This window comes from Salmo trutta, chromosome 35 (genome assembly GCF_901001165.1).
Source record: "Salmo trutta chromosome 35, fSalTru1.1, whole genome shotgun sequence".
Lineage (NCBI taxonomy): Eukaryota > Metazoa > Chordata > Actinopteri > Salmoniformes > Salmonidae > Salmo > Salmo trutta.
The window spans coordinates 431,061-455,001 of NC_042991.1; the positions used below are offsets into that span (position 1 = coordinate 431,061).

The window sequence follows — 23,941 nt, forward strand, 5'->3', positions numbered from 1 at the left end:
CTACAATAACGAGGTAGTGTACAGAAAGTAGTTTAGCAGTTACACCGGCAAGCCCCGGTGACAATGCATTAATAAAACTGAAAGCTTACCTTGACTTGGAAGAGTTCCAGTGCTGGATAGCCTTAGCCAGCTAGCCAACATAAATAGCATTCATCAGTTTGAACTGGGTGTTTGAGTATGCTAAATTAGCTAGCTGCATTATTAGCTAGCTGCATCATTAGCTAGCTGCATCATTAGCTAGCTGCATCATTAGCTAGCTGCATCATTAGCTAGCTGCATCATTAGCTAGCTGCATCAGAGCTAGCTGCATCAGAGCTAGCTGCATCAGAGCTAGCTGCATCAGAGCTAGCTGCATCAGCTAGCTGCATCAGCTAGCTGATATATTAGCTAGCTGTATTAGCTAGCTGTATTAGCTAGCTGTATTAGCTAGCTGTATTAGCTAGCTGTATTAGCTAAGTAAGTGAAAAAATACCAATGTAGCAATTACATGATTAGTAACATGCCTGGCATTTGAAAATACTATGCATTTTGTTAAACTCAAATTCATAACCCGCTTCAAATCATACAGATTCTGTTGTATGGTGTTAAATGCTATTTTGGCATTTCAAAAGCTAAAGAAACTGCTAGCACGTGAATAAAGAATGGTATCATCTGCATAAAAATGAACGTCCGCTGTTTCAATATGATTCCCAATGTTGTTGATATACAAAACGAACAACATTGGGCCCAAGCCTTTCACTACTAGCAAAAATGTAGATGAATTATTTAAATTATCTGAAGTAGATTTAAGGTAGTGGTCTGCTTTCAGTTTTCGGGTCATAGCCACACCCATATTTTGAAGACTTTTAAAAGCCATCCTATCGCCCACCAAACCAGAGCCTCCTGCTATAGCCCACCTAGCATTTAGTTCCCTTATGATTTTAACAAGTTCATCAGTAAGCCAAGGGTTCTCTACCATTAATCCTGCATTCTTTGAAAGGGACATGCCTATTGCATACCTCCTGGAATGCGTTGTGGAAGTAAGAAAATGCTAATTCAACATCAGGGATTAATTCAATTCTATTCAATGCTAAATACAGTTGAAGTCAGAAGTTTACATACATTTAGGTTGGAGTCATTAAAACTAGTTTTTCAACCACTCCACAAATTTCTTGTTAAACTATAGTGTTGTCCTAATCGACTTGCCATCTACTTTGTGCATGACACAAGTAATTTTTCCAACAACTATTTACAGACAGATTATTTCACTTATAATTCACAATTCCAGTAGGTCAGAAGTACACTAAGTTGACTGCTTTTAAACAGCTTGGAAAATTCCAGAAAATGATGTCATGGCTTTAGAAGCTTCTGATAGGCTAATTGACATCATTTGAGTCAATTGGAGGTGTACCTGTGGATATATTTCAAGGCCTACCTTCAAACTCAGTGCCTCTTTGCTTGACATTATGGGAAAATCAAAAGAAATAAGCCAAGGCCTCAGAAAAAAAATTGTAGACCTCCACAAGTCTGGTTCATCCTTGGGAGCAATTTCCAAACGCCTGAAGGTACCACGTTCATCTGTACAAACAATAGTACGCAAGTATAAACACCACGGGACCACGCAGCTGTCATACCGCTCAGGAAGGAGACGCGTTCGGTCTCCTAGAGGTGAACGTACTTTGGTGAGAAAAGTGCAAATCAAGGGTGGGAAGCTTGTGGAAGGCTACCCAAAACATTTGACTCAAGTTAAACAATTTAAAAGGCAATGCTACCAAGTACTAATTTTGTGTATGTAAACTTCTGACCCACTGGGAATGTGCTGAAAGAAATAAAAGCTGAAATAAATCACTCTCTCTACTATTATTCTGACATTTCACATTCTTAAAATAAAGTGGTGATCCTAACTGACCTAAGACAGGGAATTTTTACTAGGACTAAATGTCAGGAATTGTGAAAAACTGAGTTTAAATGTATTTGGCTAAGGTGTATGTAAACTTCTGACTTCAACTGTACATCATGTAAAAAACCTTGAATATCAAACTGCTTCCAGTTACTCTTTGTAATGACACGTAGAGATCGCTTAGGAATTTGACCATCTCTCACACAGGCAACAGCACAATGATCACTTATGTAATTTGCAACAACTAAAAACGATGAGTATTGGTTACGATCAAATCAATCAAAGAGGATTTCAGAGGTTACTTTATATTCAACCTAGTTACACTGTTGACAATCTGTGTGAGACTATAGTTATTGCATATCATTTTTAGTTGATCAGAGTTAATGTTAACCAGTCCTGATTCAGATCACCCATCAAGACAAACTCAGAGTTAACATGCTGTGATAACAATTCAAAAATACATTCCAGAGAGCCAGCAGTAGTAGGTCTATAACAATAAGATACAACATTTCAAGATGAGCTGAGGTTTAGGTTCAAAGACAGATTCAAATTGTTTAGGTTAATTAACAGAAATCAGAACAGCCACGAGAACTTGTCTTTTACGTATACAGTACAGCAACATCACCACCCTTAGATTTACGATCTGCACGAAAAACATTGTTACCATTTATGCCAATATTTTTGTCTAATAGATTTTCTGAACCAGGTTTCAGAAAGCATAAATACATCACTGTCGGCAGTTGTTATCCATATTTTCCCAAAATATCCATCTTCGGCAGAAGGCTTACATTCATATGCAGAAATTTCAGGCCACTCTGACTACTTAATTTGGCAGGGGTAAAAATGTCAGGACCTGGGTTAGATTGCACATTTCCAGACAATAGAAGCAGCAAGATAATGGCAAGTCTAGATCGGGGGTTACAACATTTGGATTTACAGACAGCACTTGAATGACAATCCCGTCTCCAGAGTCTTTAATGCCACATATTTCAGGAGATGTGTAAAGTCCAGAGACATGGTTAAGTACCAAGAGAACAGTCCTGACATGTAAGCGGAAGAGTCCGATTTCTCCATTGTTGTTTGTTAGAAATGTGCAAAGTTCACACGCGCATTTATAGAGCAAGCGTGTGCTTTCTCCCAAGGCATGAGGGAGAAACAGTCATATTTCCCCATTCACAGAGCAAAGGGCTCTAAAAAGGATCGCCAATGTAAAAGCCAAGGGTAGACAACAGCAGCACGTTCATTTATTGCCCTTTTAATTAACATAAGAGAAAACACACCACTAACCAAAGTTAACAGAAGAATCTAAGATGTAGCCAACACAACACTAAACACTAATATTAAAATGAGCTACGACTTCATATAAAACCGTTCCTAAATAATAATACAAGCATAGCAAGAATCCCTAATCAAATAGTCCAACAGCAGATTAGTAAAAAGTATGCGTTGTATGTGTATGATGTAGGCGAGCAAAGCTCTGGGGAGAGAGAGAGAGTGGCGGGGGCACCTGTACCAGACTAGAAGAGACAGAACAGGGCAGGCGGGGAGCAACGCAGCAGGTAACAGGAGGAAGCCGAAGAAAGGCCCTCAACTAGGCAGACATCCAGGGTGACAATAGATAAAATAACCATGACGGTGATACAGTCGCTGATACAAATCCATGACAGTGATACAATCGCTAACCAGAACCGTAATAAAAATTGCTAAAATCCAGACCAGAACGGATGGTCATGCAAAAGCAGGGAGCGAAATGTTTAATGGTAGCCTCTTCCAAGTGAAAATGGCTGATCTGTGATGCACTTCAAAATACTAGAAGCGTGGATCAGAAAACCAGTCAGTACCTGGTGGGACCACCATTTGCCTCATGCATCGCAACATCTCCTTTGGATTGAGTTGATCAGGCTGTTGATTGTGGCCTGTGGAATGTTGTCCTACTTCTCTTTAATGGCTGTGCGAAGTTGCTAGATATTGGCGGGAACTGGAACATGCGGTCATACACGTCAATCAAGAGCATCCCAAACGTGCTCAACGTGTAACATGTCAGGTGAGTATGCAGGTCATTGAAGAACTGGGACATTATTAGCTTCAGTCAGGTCAAGACCCTGGTGAGGACGACGAGCGCGCAGATAATCTTCACCGAGACAGTTTTTGAAAGTTTGTGCAGAAATTCTTTGGTTGTGCAAACCCAGTTTCATCAACTGTCCGAGTGGCTGGCCTCAGATGATCCCGCAGGTAAAGAAGCCGGATGTGGAGGTCCTGGGTTGGCATGGTTACACATGGTCTGCGGTTGTGAGGCCGGTTGGACGTACTGCCAAATTATCTAAAACGACATTATGGTAGAGAAATGAACATTCAATTCTCTGGCAACAGCTCTAGAGGACATTCCTGCAGTCAGCGTGCCAATTGCATGCTCCCTCAGAACTACATCCCTGAAGTCACACAGAAAGGTGAATGCAGCGATCAGGTTGGTTCCACCACGCTAATCATAACCACCATTGATAATGTAGGGCGCTGGCAAAGACCTTACCTCCACCCACCTCTTGCCTGCTCACCAACAGTCATCGATGGGGAGACCAGAATTAGGTAGGTTTAGTATGACCTGTTCAAACTTCATCATAGTGCATGTTTATTTGTCAGATATCACACACCCTAACAGGAATTGGTAATAGAACAGTGACTGTGTTCACAAATGCATCTATGGAGCCAGCACTTGGAGACTTGCAAGATGTGATGAAGTCCTGACCAACAGACAGGCTTGATACTGTCTCTGAGTGGAGAGAGACCTGGCACTCAACACATCCACAATGTGGGACTGAATGTGATTACTAATAATATAGTATAGAAGAAATGTCCAGTATTTGCAACACCTTTTTCATTCCATCAGTCACTAATGAACTCTGCCTCAACTCAGCCTATTTCTACAGTTGGAGAGGACTGTAGAAGCTTTTTCCAGATGCCAGCCTCTGTTGTTTGATGGGGAGACCATAATTGGGTAGGTTTTATCTGACCTGTTCAAACTTAAATATAATACCTGTTTGTGTGTCAGCTATGACCATTGTAACTGCCGTTGAGAATGGAACAATGACTATGTGTGTTTGTGTTCACAGAAACATGAACAGTGAGGGAAAAAAAGTATTTGATCCCCATTTCTTTGTCAGTGGGCAAACGTACAAAATCAGCAGGGGATCAAATACTTTTTTCCCCTCACTGTATGGTTTGATGCTGGAGGAAGCTTTGAATGGGTCGGTAGCCTACAGACTTGTATGATAAGGATGCAGTTGCTGAATTTTATTTCGATATTCTGAACTAAATGTTTTGATAACTTTCAAATGTAGTTACCGATCCATGTAGAAGAAACAAGCCTTTACATAATACAATAGAAGCAGTGTCCTGCTAATATAACAATGTGCACCTTTCATCGTCATTCCCAGTCGATACAGATACTGTGCCTATCGGCATTTTGTCTGGTGGTAATGGGGCTACCTTGGCAAACATGTCAGAGTGGTCATATCTTCCTGTGTGGTGTCCCGTATACAACCAGAGTTCCCTAATCCTGTTGCAGAATACACAGGGTTTCTCCCTCCCCATATTGACTGACACCATTCAATTCAATAATTAAAAAAGACAATGTAAGTAAAAGTTGTCTAGTAAAAATGTTATGCTGAGTGCCAGGTCTTTCTCCATTTAGAGATATCAGTATCAACCTATCTGTCAGTGGAGTGGACATCAAATCATCTTGCAAGTCTCCATGTGCTGGCTGATACAGTGAGGGGGAAAAAGTATTTGATCCCCTGCTGATTTTGTACGTTTGCCCACTGACAAAGAAATGATCAGTCTATAATTTTAATGGTAGGTTTATTTGAACAGTGAGAGACAGAATAACAAAAAAAATCCAGAAAAACGCATGTCAAAAATTTTATGAATTGATTTGCATTTTAATGAGGAAATAAGTATTTGACCCCCTCTCAATCAGAAAGATTTCTGCCTCCCAGGTGTCTTTTATACAGGTAACGAGCTGAGATTAGGAGCACGCTCTTAAAAGGGAGTGCTCCTAATCTCAGCTTGTTACCTGTATAAAAGACCTGTCCACAGAAGCAATCAATCAATCAGATTCCAAACTCTCCACCATGGCCAAGACCAAAGAGCTCTAAGGATGTCAGGGACAAGATTGAAGACCTACACAAGGCTGGAATGGGCTACAAGACCATCGCCAAGCAGCTTGGTGAGAAGGTAACCACAGTTGGTGCGATTATTCGCAAATGGAAGAAACACAATAGAACTGTCAAATCTCCCTCGGCCTGGGGCTCCATGCAAGATCTTACCTCGTAAAGTTGCAATGATCATGAGAACGGTGAGGAATCAGCCCAGAACTACACGGGAGGATCTTGTCAATGATCTCAAGGCAGCTGGGACCATAGTCACCAAGAAAACAATTGGTAACACACTACGCCGTGAAGGACTGAAATCCTGCAGCGCCCGCAAGGTCCCCCTGCTCAAGAAAGCACATATACATGCCCGTCTGAAGTTTTCCAATGAACATCTGAATAATTCAGAGAACAACTGGGTGAATGTATTGTGGTCAGATGAGACCAAAATGGAGCTCTCTGGCATCAACTCAACTCGCCGTGTTTGGAGGAGGAGGAATGCTGCCTATGACCCCAAGAACACCATCTCCACCGTCAAACATGGAGGTGGAAACATTATGCTTTGGGGGTGTTTTTCTGCTAAGGGGACAGGACAACTTCACCGCATCAAAGGGACGATGGATGGGGCCATGTACCGTCAAATCTTGGGTGAGAACCTCCTTCCCTCAGCCAGGGAATTGAAAATGTGTCGTGGATGGGTATTCCAGCATGACAATGACCCAAAACACACAGCCAAGGCAACAAAGGAGTGGCTCAAGAAGAAGTACATTAAGGTCCTGGAGTGGCCTAGCCAGTCTCCAGACCTTAATCCCATAGAAAATCTGTGGAGGGAGCTGAAGGTTCGAGTTGCCAAACATCAGCCTCGAAACCATAATGACTTGGAGAAGATCTGCAAAGAGGAGTGGGACAAAATCCCTCCTGAGATGTGTGCACACCTGGTGGCCAACTACAAGAAACGTCTGACCTCTGTGATTGGCAAAACCCTTGTTGGCACCAAGTACTAAGTCATGTTTTGCAGAGGGGTCAAATACTTATTTCCCTCATTAAAATGCAAATCATTTTATAACATTTTTGACATGCGTTTTTGTTGTTATTCTGTCTCTCACTGTTCAAATAAACCTACCATTAAAATTATCCACTGATCATTTCTTTATCAATGGGTAAACGTACAAAATCAGCAGGGGATCAAATACTTTTTCCCCCTCACTATATCTATCTGCCTGTTATTGAATTCAATCTGCAGGAGGTTTGTTCGTTGTGATTAATTGGGGGGGGGGAACAACTGCAGGCAAGGTTCTGACAGATGGGTGTATCTTGGTGGTGGCAAGGACACGACCAAGATAACCTACATCAAACCACACCCAAATCAAAGTGTATTGGTCGCGTACACAGATTCGCAGATGTTATTGCAAGTGCAGCGAAATGCTTGTGTTTCTAGCTCCAACTGTGCAGTAATGCCAGAATATAAAATGTATATAATATACTTCAGAAAGTATTCAGACCCCTGGAATTATTCCACACTTGAATTTAAATGTTTTTTGTTTTTTTTTACCTCAATCTACAAACAATACCCCATAATGACAAAGCAAAAACAGGTTTTAACACATTTTTGCTAAATTATAAAAACTGAAATATTGCATAAGTACTCTCAACTCCAACTCTAAAAAGTTCTGGGACATTGTAAAGTCCATGGAGAATAAGAACACCTCCTCCCAACTGCCCACTGCACTGAGGATAGGAAACTCTGTCACCACCGATAAGCCCACTATAATTGAGAATTTCAATAAGCATTTTTCTACGGCTGGCCATGCTTTCCACCTAACTACCCCTACTGCATTCAACAGCACTGCACCCCCCACAGCTACTCGCCCAAACCTCCCCCATTTCTCCTTCTCCCAAATCCATTCAGCTGATGTTCTGAAAGAGCTGCAAAATCTGGACCCCTACAAATCAGCTGGGCTTGACAATCTGGACCCTTTCTTTCTAAAATTATCTGCCGAAATTATTGCAACCCCTATTACTAGCCTGTTCAACCTCTCTTTCGTGTCGTCTGAGATTCCCATAGATTGGAAAGCAGCTGCTGTCATCTCCCTCTTCAAAGGAGGTGACACTCTTGACCCAAATTGCTACAGACCTATATCCATCCTACCCTGCCTTTCTAAGGTCTTCGAAAGCCAAGTCAACAAACAGATTACCGACTATTTCGAATCCCACCGCACCCTCTCCGCTATGCAATCTGGTTTCAGAGCTGGTCATGGGTGCACCTCAGCCACGCTCAAGGTCCTAAACGACATCGTAACCGCCATCGATAAGAAACAATACTGTGCTGCCGTATTCATTGACCTGGCCAAAGCTTTTGACTCTGTTAATCACCACATCCTCATCGGCAGACTTAGTAGCCTTGGTTTCTCAAACGATTGCGTCGCCTGGTTCACCAACTACTTCTCTGACAGAGTTCAGTGTGTCAAATCGGAGGGCCTACTGTCTGGACCTCTGGCAGTCTCTATGGGGGTACCACAGGGTTCAATTCTTGGGCCAACTCTTTTCTCTGTATACATAAATGATGTCGCTCTTGCTGCTGGTGAATCTCTGATCCACCTCTACGCAGACGACACCATTCTGTATACTTCTGGCCCTTCTTTGGACACTGTGTTAACAACCCTCCAGACGAGCTTCAATGCCATTTAACTCTCCTTCCGTGGCCTTCAACTGCTCCTAAACACAAGTAAAACTAAATGCATGCTCTTCAACCGATCGCTGCCTGCACCTGCCCGCCCATCCAGCATAACTTCTCTGGACGGTTCTAACTTAGAATTTGTGGACAACTACAAATACCTAGGTGTCTGGTTAGACTGTAAACTCTCCTTCCAGACTCACATCAATCATCTCCAATCCAAAGTGAAATCTAGAATTGGCTTCCTATTTCGCAACAAAGCATCCTTCACTCATGCTGCCAAACATACCCTCGTAAAACTGACCATCCTACCAATCCTCGACTTCGGCGATGTCATTTACAAAATAGCCTCCAATACCCTACTCAACAAGCTGGATGCAGTCTATCACAGTGCCATCCGTTTTGTCACCAAAGCCCCATATACAACCCACCACTGCGATCTGTATGCTCTCGTTGGCTGGCCTTCACTTCATAATCGTCGCCAAACACATTGGCTCCAGGTCATCTACAAGACCCTGCTAGGTAAAGTCCCCCCTTATCTCCGCTCACTGGTCACCATAGCAGCACCCACCTGTAGCACGCGCTCCAGCAGGTATATCTCTCTGGTCACCCCTAAAGCCAACTCCTCCTTTGGTCGTCTCTCCTTCCAGTTCTCTGCTGCCAACGACTGGAACGAACTACAAAAATCTCTGAAATTGGAAACACTTATCTCCCTCACTAGCTTTAAGCACCAGCTGTCAGAGCAGCTCACAGATCACTGCACCTGTACATAGCCCATCTATAATTTAGCCCAAACTACTACCTCTTCCCCTACTGTATTTATTTATTTTATTTATTTTGCTCCTTTGCACCATATTATTTATATTTGAACTTTGAACTTTCTTCAAACTACAAATCTACCATTCCAGTGTTTTTCTTGCTATACTTTATTTACTTTGCCACCATGGCATTTTTTTGCTTTTACCTCCCTTATCTCACATCATTTGCTCACATTGTATATAGTCTTATTTTTTTGTACTGTATTATTGACTGTATGTTGTTTACTCCATGTGTAACTCTGTGTTTTTGTATGTTGTCGAACTGCTTTGCTTTATCTTGGCCAGGTCGCAATTGTAAATGAGAACTTGTTCTCAACTTGCCTACCTGGTTAAATAAAGGTGAAATAAATAAATAAATAAATAAATAGTATTCAGACCCTTTACTCAGTACTTTGATGAAGCATCAATTGGCAACAATTGCAGCCTCGAGTCTTCTTGGTTATAACACCACAAGATTGGCACACCTTTATTTGGGGAGTTTCTCCTATTCTTCTCTACAGGTCCTCTCAAGCTCTGTCAGGTTGGATGGGGAGCATTGCTGTACAATTATTTTCAGGTCTCTCCGAAGATGTTCGATCAGGTTCAATTCCGGGCTCTGGCTAGGCCACTCAAGGACATTCAGAGACTTGACCCTAAGCACACAACGCAAGAGTGGCTTCGGGACATTGTCCTGTTGGAAGGTGAATCTTCGCCCCAGTCTGAGGTCCTGAGCGCTCTGGAGCAGGTTTTAATCAAGGATCTCTGTACTTTGCTCCGTTCATCTTTGCCTCGATCCTGGCTAGTCTCCCAGTCCCTGCATTCAGGCCAAAGAGTTCAATCTTGGTTTCATCAGACCAGAGAATCTTGTTTCTCATGGTCCGAGAGTCTTTAGGTGCCTTTTGGAAAACTCCAAGCGGGCTGTCATGTGCCTTTTACTAGGAGGGGCTTCAGTCTGGCCACTCTACCATAAAGGCCTGATTTGTGGAGTGCTGCAGAGATATTGTCCTTTTGGAAGGTTCTCCCATCTCCATAAAATAACTCTGGAGCTCCATCAGAGTGACCATCATGTTCTTAGTCACCTCCCTGACCAAGGCCCTTCTCCCCCGATTGCTGAGTTTGGCCGGGTGGCCAGCTCTAGGAAGAGTCTTGGTGGTTCCAAACTTCTATTTAAGAATGATGGATCTGTGCCTCGACACAATCCTGTCTCGGAGCTCTATGGACAATTCCTTCGACCTCATGGTTTGCTTTTTGCTCTGACATGCACTGTCAACTGTGGGACCTTATATAGACAGGTGTGTGCCTTTCCAAATCATGTCCAATCAATTTAAATTTACCACAGGTGGACTCCAATCAAGTTGTAGAAACATCAATGGAAACAGGATGCACCTGAGCTCAATTGCGAGTCTAATAGCAAAGGGTCTGAATACTTTTGTAAATAAGGTACTTCTGTTTTCGTTTTGTTATTATGGGGGTATTGTAAGTAGATTGCTGAGGATTTTTTAAATGTATTTTAGAATAAGGCTGTAATATAACAAAATGTGTTAAAGGTCAACGGGTCTGAATACTTTCCTAAGGCACTGTATATATACACATATGATGGTGTGTATGGATAGTATATGAATAGAAAAGGTGTGCACAACAGTAGTTATATAGGATGAGCCATGACTAGAATACAGGATAATCAAATCAAACTTTATTTGTCACATGCGCCGAATACAACAAGTGTAGACCTTACCGTGAAATGCTTACTTACAAGTCCTTAACTCTTCTTGAACTGCATTGTTGGTTAAGAAAATATTTACCAAATAAAATAAAGTTACAAGAAAGAAAATAACATTAAAATAACCATAAAGGGGCTATATACAGGTGGTACCAGTACAGAGTCAATGTGGGGGGGTACAGGTTAATCTAGGTAATTTGTACATGTAGGTAGGGGTGAAGTGCCTATGCATAGATAATCAACAACGAGTAGCAGCATTGTACAAAACAAATAGAGGGGAGGGGCAATGTAAATAGTCCGGTGGCCAGTTGATTAACTGTTCAGCAGTCGTATGGCTTGGGGGGGGGTAAAAGCTGTTAAGGAGCCTTTTGGTCCTAGACTTGGCGCTCCTGTACTGCTTGCCGTGTAGTAGCAGAGAGAACAGTCTATGACAATTTTTTGGGCTTTTCTTTGACACCGCCTACTATATAGGACCTGGATGGCAAGAAGCTTGGCCCCAGTGATGTACTGGGCCGTACACACTACCCTCTGTAGCGCTTTACGGTCAGATGCCGAGCAGTTGCCATACCAGGAGGTGATGCAACCGGTCAGGATGCTCTCGACAGTGCAGCTGTATAACTTTTTGAGGATCTGTATATACATATAAAGTGGGTAAAACAGTATGTAAACATTATTAAAGTGACCCCAAGCAATCTCATGTTTGGCTTCTGTCGTGGCTGCCAGCATTTCTTGAGGAGCAAGCCAAAACACAAGGCCAAATCAGTGGGTGCAGTTCCCCTTTAACATTGTTCCCTCCAAAAGGTGAAGTGGCAACCTTCACAAGAATTTTACTAATGGGAAACAAACTTTACTTTGAATGAAAAAAGAAAGTCATTAAATTAAAAGAATTCCAAAACACACACACACACACACACACACACTCAGATGTTTCCCTTTAAATGGATGTCAAACAAAAAACAATTATTGCAAAGTTAAACAAAACATACAACTCTATGCACAAGAACTACTTTTGACAATTTCTACAGAAAACTTTACATATTTCACTCTATTAATGTGGAATTGCACTAATGTGGTTAAATTAAGGTTAGTAAGTGATTAGCAGTAATGGGCTTTTATTCATTGTTTTATTTTGTGTTACAGCATTAAACCAACATTATGCATTTAATGTAAAAAAATATATATATATTATATAGACACTACTGTTCAAAAGTTTGGGGTCACTTAGAAATGTCCTTGTTTTTTAAAGAAAAGCACATTTTTTACCTTTTCATGGTTGACGTTGAGACTGGTGTTTTGCGGGTACTATTTAATGAAGCTGCCTTTTTAAAATGATAAACTTGGATTAGCTAACACAACGTGCCATTGGAACACAGGAGTGATGGTTGCTGATAATGTGCCTATGTAGATATCCATAAAAAAATCTGCCGTCTCCAGCTACAATAGTGATTGTCTACACTGTATTACTAATCAATTGTATGTTATTTTAATGGACAATTTTTTTTGCTTTTCTTTCAAAAACAAGGACATTTCTAAGTGACAATACCATAGGTAATTAAAAATTGGGGGGGGGGGGGCAGAGAGAGAAAGGTCACCCCTCTCCTGTGAGAATGGTTGAAGGCCGCCTACGCATTAGATTTTAGTAGGATGTCAACTTTTAGAGTGCCGCATCCCTAACCCCCCGCACCCTTCTTACCTAGCTGTCCCTTTAAAAAATAAAAAGTATGAAAAATGGCAGAACAATACCATCTCATCATATCTTATTCCAAAAGGAAAAGAGAGGGGGGGAACAATGGCGTTGAGTCCGTCGGTCTCACTCTATGGTTTTCTTTGTGCACTTTCACTTACTCTCTCTCGCCCCTACAGCTCGAAAGCCTTCCCTCTCTCCTCTCCGACTCGCCTAGCTGGCAGAAAGCTGCTTTGTTGCCATAGTATCAACTCTCACTTTGATACTGTCATTTCAAGTAGGACATGGTAGCCTTGATACAATATGTTCCCCATTTCCATTAAAATAGTTGTCAGATATGATCCTGTAGATTTTGGATTACACTTGACTGTGCCTGACAAGCCACCCACACCCCTCCCTATTTTATTAATGGCCAAAAAGTTTCCACCCCAAATAGAAAGGAAAGGGAAAGGAAAGCTGTAAGAGGCCTTTTTATATGCTCCCGTCTGTCCATAAATAAAGTGAGATCCAAAATTCCATTCTCTCTAGTGTGTGCTCTCTGAAGGGGGAGATGGAAGCAACCAAAGGCAAGGTCTAATGTTGGTGGCGAAGCTTCCACCCCCCCTCCCGTTTGTTGAGTTAGAAAACAAATACACTACTCTGCTGAGAGAGAGAGAAAAGTCCTTCACCCAACTGAAAACCATTCAAGAAATGAAAAAAAACAACAACAAAAAACAACTAAAGCCTGTGGATGAACTAACTGGAAAGCAAACTAAAATTAGGCTATCCAACATGTTGTCTACAAAATGTAGGCCTATAAACAATAGCCTTCTATTATCAGGGGGATTATTTAAACTACATACGATAGGCAGAAGGCACACTTCAAATATAACAAATGACAAATGGAAAGACCAAAGATGACATTCCATTGTTTTTTGAAAGACCATATTTCTCAGGTTTACAAGTCTGGACACGCGAATTGTAGGTTAACTTGAGGACATGACACTGGTTTTAGCATAGAAACTGGCCTAAACGATAGGCCTAAACGACCACTAACTGACCACACGCTCTCACCGCGACTTTTTGTCACGTGACCATAATAAGTCCCCTTTCATCATGAAATGCGCCACGCGAGTGACCATAAAATGACCACTGCACTGATCATGAAAGAAATGTCATTTGACCATATCAGTGAAAACCGTAATAACAAAAAATGTATACTACCAAACCAAGACATTGAATGATTGTTACTTAGGCTACAGTAGGCCTACTACTTGTCTAAAAGAGTTGTGCAACAGTTACCACAGATATTGAAGTTGGGACAGAGACCTAGAATGAGTAGTACGAACCAAAGAAACATGAACTCAAAGTATAGAAGCTAGCCTATAGGCATTGCAGTGAAGAGGTGACCTGCCTGACCCCTGTCTCTGCTGGTGCAGGTACAGCACACATTTCACCTGTTAAAAGGTCAATTGTCATATGAGTCGACTTTAAAGAGTCATCGTGTGCCAAGGTGACTATTCTCTCCACTAGGAAGGGCGGGCGAAGGACGTTGGAGATGGAGGAATATGGTAGAAGAGCGAGGGAGTGCCTTTGTGGCCTCCCAGGGGGGGCCTTCCCCTACCCACCGGCCTGATCCATTCTTCTCCCCTCTCAATGAGGGGATTAAGAAGGCTCTCTCAGTATGGCCGTATTGGGGGGGATGAGTTGCACCGGGAGAGTCGGGACGGGGCGATCCAAATAATATTATAGCTAAGTGGTGAGGGAACCTGAAACACTAACTCTGCAAAGCATTCCAGGCTCACCAAGGTACCAGGCAGGCCTTTCGCTATAGCTGAAACACCGTTAGAATCAGGAGTAAAGTTTCTAAAGAAAGGGAAAAGAAAGGAATGAAGAGAGAAGCGAAGAAAAGTTGAGACCACGTTTGTTGAGAAGTGAGGGATGCTCCTCTTATTCCATGCTCTTATGCAAAGCAGGGTCAAGGAGGGCTACGAAGCACACAATTAATGCTGATTACACGCATATGCTAATTATTACACGCTAATCAAGAACAGTAGCCTTATATTCAGACCGAATGCCTACAGACAGGCTTCTCTCGCTCTGGCTTCTTTAGGTAGGAGAAAGCTATAAATACCACAGGACTGCTAGGGGCTCTACTAATAACCATGGGGGCCGTCAGCCAAGGCTTCAGACAGACACAGAGGCAAACAACAACAGAGAGACAGACCAGACAATCAGACAGGCTTGAGGGTCGTACGGTGATAACATGCTTAGCTCTTGATGTACTGCCTCAAATGCAATGAATCTGGTCATTTGACATTTGTTTTCTATTCTGCACATTGTGTAGGTGGCGGAAAGAGTGGTGTGAAACATATGATAAAAGCGGAGGATGAAAAACAGTATATTCTATAAAAAAGTGTTGTTGCGTTGGTAACCGTATTCAGTTGGTTTGCTTTAGTTTTCATAAAAACATGAGAACAAGCACCAGACATGTTCAAAAATATATTTTCTTAAAATTGTGTTATACCCCATGCATTGTCTGTCCTCATCTTAATTGTCATGATGATACTTTGAGTAACTTAATTCTCTCTACAAGCACTCAAGAGCACCTTCAGCTGATTTGAGGGTTCAACAGTTGATGCAGAGTGACTTTAATAGTGCAGTTTATAAAACATGGATCAAACCAAAGGTGAATGTCAAAAATTGTTCTTTGATTCCAATCCAACTGTCCTCTCCCCACCAGTGGGAAGCAAGGAGAGAATTGGAATACCTGAGGTCTGGCTTTGTGACGACATACATTTTGTCCTGTCTAAACCCCCCATCCTTTACTGAGCAGAGCAGGAAGGAAATGCTTGGGGTGGGTGAGTGGTCTGTGGGGCTCGCTGATGCTGAGCCTGCTCAATATGATGTCTTCATTCCAGAGAAGCAGACCAGTACAATTTCAATACACTGAACTTTACACAGAGACCCTTCACTGGAATAGTATTGCTCTGACTAACAGAGGGGAAGGGAAATCTGTATTGTTCAATATCTGAGTTTTGGGCCATGGACCTAGTTTTGTCCCATGAAATAAATGTTGTGGATCTTAATATTTTTCCTCATAATCCTGGTCTATCGGACCACCATTTTATTACGTTTGCAATCACAACAAATAATCTGCTCAGACCCCAACCAAGGAGCATCAAAAGTCGTGCTATAAATTCTCAGACAACCCAAAGATTCCTTGATGCCCTTCCAGACTCCCTCTGCCTACCCAGGGACGTCAGAGGACAAAAATCAGTTAACCACCTAACTGAGGATCTCAATTTAACCTTGCGCAATACCCTAGATGCAGTTGCACCCCTAAAAACATTTGTCATAAGAAACTAGCTCCCTGGTATACAGAAAATACCCGAGCTCTGAAGCAAGCTTCCAGAAAATTGGAACGGAAATGGTGCCACACCAAACGAAGTCTTCCGACTAGCTTGTAAAGACAGTACCGTGCAGTATCGAAGAGCCCTCACTGCTGCTTGATCATCCTATTTTTCCAACCTAATTGAGGAAAATAAGAACAATCCGAAATGTATTTTTGACACTGTTGCAAACTAACTAAAAAGCAGCATCACCAAGAGAGGATGGCTTTCACTTCAGCAGTAATAAATTCATAAACTTCTTTGAGGAAAAGATCATGATCATTAGAAAGCAAATGTTGGACTCCATTCCTCTCAAAAATATTTGAAAAAGCTGTTGCGCAGCAACTCTCTGCCTTCCTGAAGACAAACGATGTATACGAAATGATTCAGTCTGGTTTTAGACCCCATCATAGCACTGAGACTGCACTTGTGAAGGTGGTAAATGACCTTTCAATGGCGTCAGACCGAGGCTCTGCATCTGTCCTCGTGCTCCTAGACCTTAGTGCTGCTTTTGATACCATCGATCACCACATTCTTGTGGAGAGATTGGAAACCCAAATTGATCTACACGGACAAGTTCTGGCCTGGTTAGATCTTATCTGTCAGAAAGAAATCAGTTTGTCTCTGACAAATCAACTGTAAATTTCGGTGTTCCTCAAGGTTCCCTTTTAGGACCACTATTGTTTTCACTAAAATATATATATATATATATATAAATAAAACCTCTTGGCGCTGTCATTCGAAAACATAATGTTAACTTTCACTGCTATGCGGATGACACACAGCTGTACATTTCAATGAAACATGGTGAAGCCCCAAAATTGCCCTCGCTGGAAGCCTGTGTTTCAGACATAAGGAAGTGGATGGCTGCAAACTTTCTACTTTTAAACTCGGACAAAACAGAGATGCTTGTTCTAGGTCTGAAGAAACAAAGATCTTCTCTTGAATCTGACAATTAATCTTGATGGTTGTACAGTCGTCTCAAATAAAGCTGTGAAGGACCTCTGCATTACTCTGGACCCTGATCTCTCTTTTGACGAACATATCAAGATTGTTTCAAGGACAGCTTTTTCCATCTGCGTAACATTGCAAAATTTTCTGTCCAAAATTGATGCAGAAAAATGTATCCATGCTTTTGTTACTTCTAGGTTAGACTACTGCAATGCTCTACTTTCCGGCTACCCGGATAAAGCACTAAATAAACTTCAGTTAGTGCTAAATATGGCTGCTAGAATCTTGACTAGAACCCCAAAAAATGTATATTACTCCAGTGTTAACTTCCCTACACTGGCTTCCTGTTAAGGCAAGGGCTGATTTCAAGGTTTTACTGCTAACCTACAAAGCATTACATGGGCTTGCTCCTACCTATCTTTCCGATTTGGTCCTGCCGTACATACCTACACGTACGCTACGGTCACAAGACGCAGGCCTCCCAATTGTCCCTAGAATTTCTAAGCAAACAGTTGGAGGCAGGGCTTTCTCCTATAGAGCTCAATTTTTATGGAATGGTCTGCCTACCCATGTGAGAGATGCAGACTCAGTCTCAACCTTCAAGTCTTTATTGAAGACTCATCCCTTCAGTAGGTCCTATGATTGAGTGTAGTCTGGCCCAGGAGTGTGAAGGTGAACGGAAAGGCACTGGAGCAACGAACCGCCCTTGCTGTCTCTGCCTAGCCGGTTCCCCTCTCTCCACTGGGATTCTCTGCCTCTAACCCTATTACAGGGGCCGAGTCACTGGCTTACTGGTGCTCTTCCATGCCGTCCCTTGATTGGGTTGAATCACTGATGTGGCCTTCCTGTCTGGGTTGGCGCCCCCCTTGGGTTGTGCCGTGGCGGAGATCTTTGTGGGCTTTGCTCAGCCTTGTCTCAGGATGGTAAGTTGGTGGTTGAAGGTATCCCTCTAGTGGTGTGGGGGCTGTGCTTTGGCAAAGTGGGTGGGGTTATATCCTGCCTGTTTGGCCCTGTCCCGGGGTATCATCAGATGGGGCCACAGTGTCTCCTGACCCCTCCTGTGTCAGCCTCCAGTATTTATGCTGCAGTAGTTTATGTGTCGGGGGGCTAGGGTCAGTCTGTTATATCTGGAGTATTTCTCCAGTGTCCTGTGTGAACTTAAGTATGCTCTCTCTAAGACCATGCCTCAGGACTACCTGGCATGATGACTCCTTGCTGTCCCCAGTCCACCTGGCTGTGCTGCTGCTCCAGTTTCAACTGTTCTGCCGGCGGCTATGGAAGCCTGACCTCTTCACCGGACGTGCTACCTGTCCCAGACCTGGTGTTTTCAACTCTCTAGAGACAGCAGGAGCGGTAGAGAAAAGCCAACTGACATTTACTCCTGAGGTGCTGACCTGTTGCACCCTAGACATCCACTGTGATTATTATTATTTGACCATGCTGGTCATTTATGAACATTTGAACATCTTGGCCAAGTTCTGTTATAATCTCCACCCGGCACAGCCAGAAGAGGACTGGCCAACCCTCATAGCCTGGTTCCTCTATGTTTCTTCCTAGGTTTTGGCCTTTCTAGGGAGTTTTTCCTAGCCACCGTGCATTGCTTGCTGTTTGGGGTTTTAGGCTGGGTTTCTGTACAGCACTTTGAGATATCAGCTGATGTAAGAAGGGCTATATAAATAAATATGATTTGAGTCAGGGCATAAGAGAAGAGACATTTCTTCACTGAGTGAGGGAGCTGGACTCTGAGCTCTAGCTCGGTTTCTAGGTAGAGACTTTACATTAACTTCTCATAGACTGTTTAAATACGCCCTTGTCAAGCTCTTTACTTCTGTGTGTGACAAATACCATTATCTACCCTTTACATCCGATGACAGGGGTGTGGCTGGAGCACAACAAGGATTTGTTAACGGTTCGTAGAACCGTTAACGGTTCGTTACTTTAGTAAATATAGCCTAGCAAGTAGATCATACAAATTCGCTTCTGTAGCTAACTACATGGCTCCCTGACGGTTTGACGTCGTGGAGCTCTTGCAAACAAGACACAAACAAGTCCCCCACCTTCAACAACATATTTGTAACTTGCCATTGGCGACACATTCCTTAAGATAACATCTAGCTAGCTAACAATTAGCAAGAAAGTTGTCTAGGCTATCGTAAATAACTGGAGGCCCATGCAATGATACAATGTATCAATACTTTGACAACCTCACTAGAATTAGTTGAATTGTTTTAATATACAGCTGCATTGGTTAAATGTCACTATAACTACGCGTTAGTTGAATTAAAGCACCCCGTGTTTAAAAGCTGGTTGGCTAACTAACGTTAGCTACTATAACTGATTTGACCGTTTGAATATTATTGATATCTGACTGGTACACATCTCTTAGTGTGACCCTTGCTAAACTCAATCCCCTTTATCAAGATGACCAGGTGCATTGCCCTAAAGAGCAAGATAATGGTTTGCTCACCTTTAGTCTGATTTCATACGTGGTAAACCTGGTCCTGCCGACACCGACCGTCTCAGGGTTGCTCACGTCTATCTCTAGAAAGTTACTAGGTGGTCCATACGCGTCATTCAAGTTCTGAGGCTTGGAGAATAGCCTCCTTGTATCAGCTATGGTATCAGCCATTTCTCCCTCACTAGCTAGCTAAGTTAGCCTCAATGGTTTGCGGTTGCGCGCTCCACTTCTGATCAGCTGAGGTGCAGCTGACGCTTGGCACCATGTGTTTTGTTTACAACCTATGTCTCAGCGCATTTGCGTTTTCTTGGCTGATAAGTGTACTATCTGAAATATTGACCAATCAGAGTTATATGCGCTGTGTAAAGTATTGCATTTCATTCCCCACAAACTAAACAAAATAGCTACATACGTATACCAAAATACACTTTACGGAATACATATTACATGTAAACCCTTTTGATTGGCTTTATAATTCGCCCATAAACGTAGTTTATTACAAAGGAAATTACGTCTGTTATTTCTTCTTCTTTGGTATAATGGCGTTCGCAACATTTATAAGTGCATTCCGCCACCTACTGTACGGGTAAATAATAAGAATCCTGAAAGGAAAACAATGCGTAGTAAAAAATACATGTAAAAAAATTCCATACAAACTACGAAATGTTAAACTAAATCAGCCTGCTTTTCTGTTTTAATCAGGTCCCTACCCAGGCTCAGAAGGATCCTGTGATGGCGGGACATTTCCAGGCGACAGTAGTCCTTGCAGTGCTTCTTCCATTAAGTCGTGGAGGCCCAAAAACATCTCAGCTGCAGATATAATGATGTCCATCTTCTTGGACTTTTTGGACACTGTAATATTCATATGTGAATACATACTGAATTATAATTGGATGCATTTTACCGCCGTATCCTACTGTGCAGTGATTGGTTAAGACCACCCAGACGGTTAGGGCATTGTCAGTTGATCGTGGTTGGAGATAGGCGAACATGTAGTTGTAGCTAGTTAATAAAGAGTTATGTTAAGAAACATCCTGTAGTTCTGCGTTTTATTATTTGTACAAAGCGTACAAAACAAGACAAGACATTTGTAAGACGTTACAAATCAAATGAGTTTGAATCCTTCACAAAAGCATGGGAGTTCACACGTCACCACAAGCCCACATTACCCTCAAAGTAATGGCCTTGCTGAAAAATCTGTGCAGATTGCTAAATCACTCATGGACAAAGCAAAAGCAGACAAGAGAGACCCCTATCTCAGTCTCCTTGAATACTGCAACACTCCAGTTGACAACTTCAAATCACCAGCCCAGCTGTTGATGAGCCGCAGACTTCGCTCAACTCTTCCCAGCACCAACCAGCAGCTGCAACCTGAGGTCGTCAGCTACAATGAAATGCATGGAAAACGTGCACAGAGACAACAACAACAAAAGCGATACTACGACAGGTCAGCTAGACCACTGCCACCACTGATCGACGGAGAGTCAGTTAGAATCCAGGAGCATGGCCTCTGGAAACCAGCAGTCGTCATCCAGCCAGCTGACACTGAACGTTCATATCACGTCCGCACAACAGAAGGAGCAGTGTACCGCCGCAATCGTCGTCACTTACTGAACACAAAAGAACAACACACTGATGAGATGAACTGTTCCCCTGAAAGAGAACGTGATGGACTAAACACACACACAGCACAACATACACCATACTTACCTGCAACACCACAAGAGCTGTTGACTGACACAGAAGCATGCTCAACATCATATCGCACAAGGTCAGGAAGAGAGGTCAAGCCCAGAGATGTCCTCGACCTGTGAAATGTCAAAGGGTGTAGGCGGATCGCTGCCCTAAAAGAGTTCCAGACTGTAAACTTGTTATTGAAAGTTCACTTGAAATGCTTTGGTATTGTATTTGTTTGAAATGTTAAGATGTCATTTCTACAGTGAAAGCTGAGTTGCTGAGAATCCCTTGTTCTAAAAGTAACAGTATGTTGGATCATTGTTTCAGAGTCTATGTTGATTCAGTTGGTGTGTTATGCAATATAAATGGTTACTTACCTTGAGTTCAAACTACAGAGCATGTATTCAAAAGAAAAGCTTAGAATATGTAAACATTTGTATTTTGTTTTAAAAGAAGGGGGATGTAATATTCATATGTGAATACATACTGAATTATAATTGGATGCATTTTACCGCCGTATCCTACTGTGCAGTGATTGGTTAAGACCACCCAGACGGTTAGGGCATTGTCAGTTGATCGTGGTTGGAGATAGGCGAACATGTAGTTGTAGCTAGTTAATAAAGAGTTATGTTAAGAAACATCCTGTAGTTCTGCGTTTTATTATTTGTACAAAGCGTACAAAACAAGACAGACACTTGTGCAGTGCAATTAATAACTATGGCTATAAATACTACAAAATCCACCTTTTTCACAATAAGTGTATCCAGATCACTTGATTGAAGTATAACCTTTGCAACTGGTTGCGGTGCATCCACCACCATATCTTCTTCAGAACTGTGGCCTCTTACCCCTTCAACACTCTTCACCGCCTCCACATAGGAGATTTGCTGTACAACCCTGATCCTTGACTCCTCAACTTCTTTCACCCTAACAGGGTACTCAGGGAATTCAGAAATATGATCCCCACCACAGTTGCAACATTTGACATTCAAGACTCTTCAATAACATATTCCTCATGTCTGCAAACACTTAACACATGGCCAAACTTTTTACACTTCTTGCATTGCATTGGGTTTTGCACGAACACTCATATATGTTATATATCCCAAATTTACTCATCAAACATCAATAATACAGATACACTTTGCTCCTTTTTCCCATTCTCCAAGCGGGTCATGCGACATGCATTAACTACTCATGGAATTTTTTGCCTAAGATACTGATTATCAATGTCCAACCGGATGCCAGAAATAACACCATTTACTGGTGCCCTGCTCCGAAAATCAAAGCTGTTCACTTCATGTGTCGATATTTTTGCAAGCCACAATGCACGCTCTTTTTGTTATTTAGATACACACGATATCAACACCATACCATTCCTGGTTACTTTGATTGCATCCACTTTTCCAAACACCCTCTTCACCATCCTCTTGACTTCAAAAGGGTTTCCCAAATAAACATCTTTATCCAAAAAACGTACTCCAACAAGCAATGATTCATCAGACTCATTTACCACAACAATTTTAGCCCTTTTTGTTCCATTCTTGGACTTCACTGTTGTTCACTCATCTTTCTCGCTAACAGTACTCTACGTGCTTTCAGCTTCAAACAACACTTCTGCTTCCCCCATCTCACGGTCCTAAGGAGCAAACTAGATAAACAATCCCCCAATTCTCTCTGCGCGTGAGCTGAACTTCAAGAACTTGTCCGGGTCGACTTGTGTCATTGCTGTTCAGGTACCAAAAACTATTAGGGCCAAATGAACATTGGTCTCCCCTCAATCTAGCTAGCTAACATTATACTGCATCTAAAGTCAGTCTGGCGACATAAAATTGATGACAATGGTTTTCGTACTAATTATTTGCCTCCTTTTAAAATGTAATTTTCCAAGCCACTGTAATGAACAAACTAGATTTACAACTCACCTGATGACCTGATAATGATGGCAAAGTTGTATGCAATTAAATATTTGCCTACCTTAGCAATGGCATCACATTTCTAGGTCACTATAGTGTATTTTAGACTAAACAGTCTCCATTCAAAATGACTGGGTTCATCACGACTATTTACACAGGACATCTAGCAGTCCAGTTTGTAGCTAACGGTCCAGCTTCCTAAAGATGTCAATCATCAATATGTCGGATTTCCTGCGCGAACATGGGGTCACAGAAGAGGTCCTCTCAAAGTCGGAGGAGCAAAAGCGGGTTGTGGAGGTGGTGCAGTGGGTTAATAGGGGGTGCTCGCTGTCTGCATGAAGAATGTTGTTCCTGACTTGATGTATCCTCACACCGATGGCAACCAAATTTGTGATCCAGATTACAGGTTCATAATTTATCAACAGATTATGGATCAGGTAACAGTGGAAGTAGGCTAACACTTCAGGCCTACATGTCAGTGATTAGGTGCTACATTGGTGTAGTATTTTTGCACGGACATGGAGTACTCTCTCAACAATAATTCCAGCAAATTGGTTATTAGAGTATGCATGCAGTTGTTCTTCGCCACAACTAGGTCTTCCCTGTGGCTCAGTTGGTAGCACATAGTGTTTGCAATGCCAGCATGGTGTGTGCAACACCAGGGTTGTG

General features: G+C 42.2%; 1 protein-coding gene across 1 annotated transcript in view; it reads right to left on the reverse strand.

Annotated features, from left to right (window-relative positions):
• Window positions 1-20,127, reverse strand: part of LOC115174429 (sorting nexin-3) — a 43,478-nt gene extending 23,351 nt beyond the window's left edge. Inside the window, exon 1 of the mRNA XM_029732940.1 lies at window positions 19,689-20,127. Within this exon, the coding sequence (XP_029588800.1) occupies window positions 19,689-19,850 (162 nt within the window). The 5' untranslated portion in view covers window positions 19,851-20,127. The remainder of the gene's footprint in view (window positions 1-19,688) is intronic.
• Window positions 20,128-23,941: the final 3,814 nt, after the last annotated feature.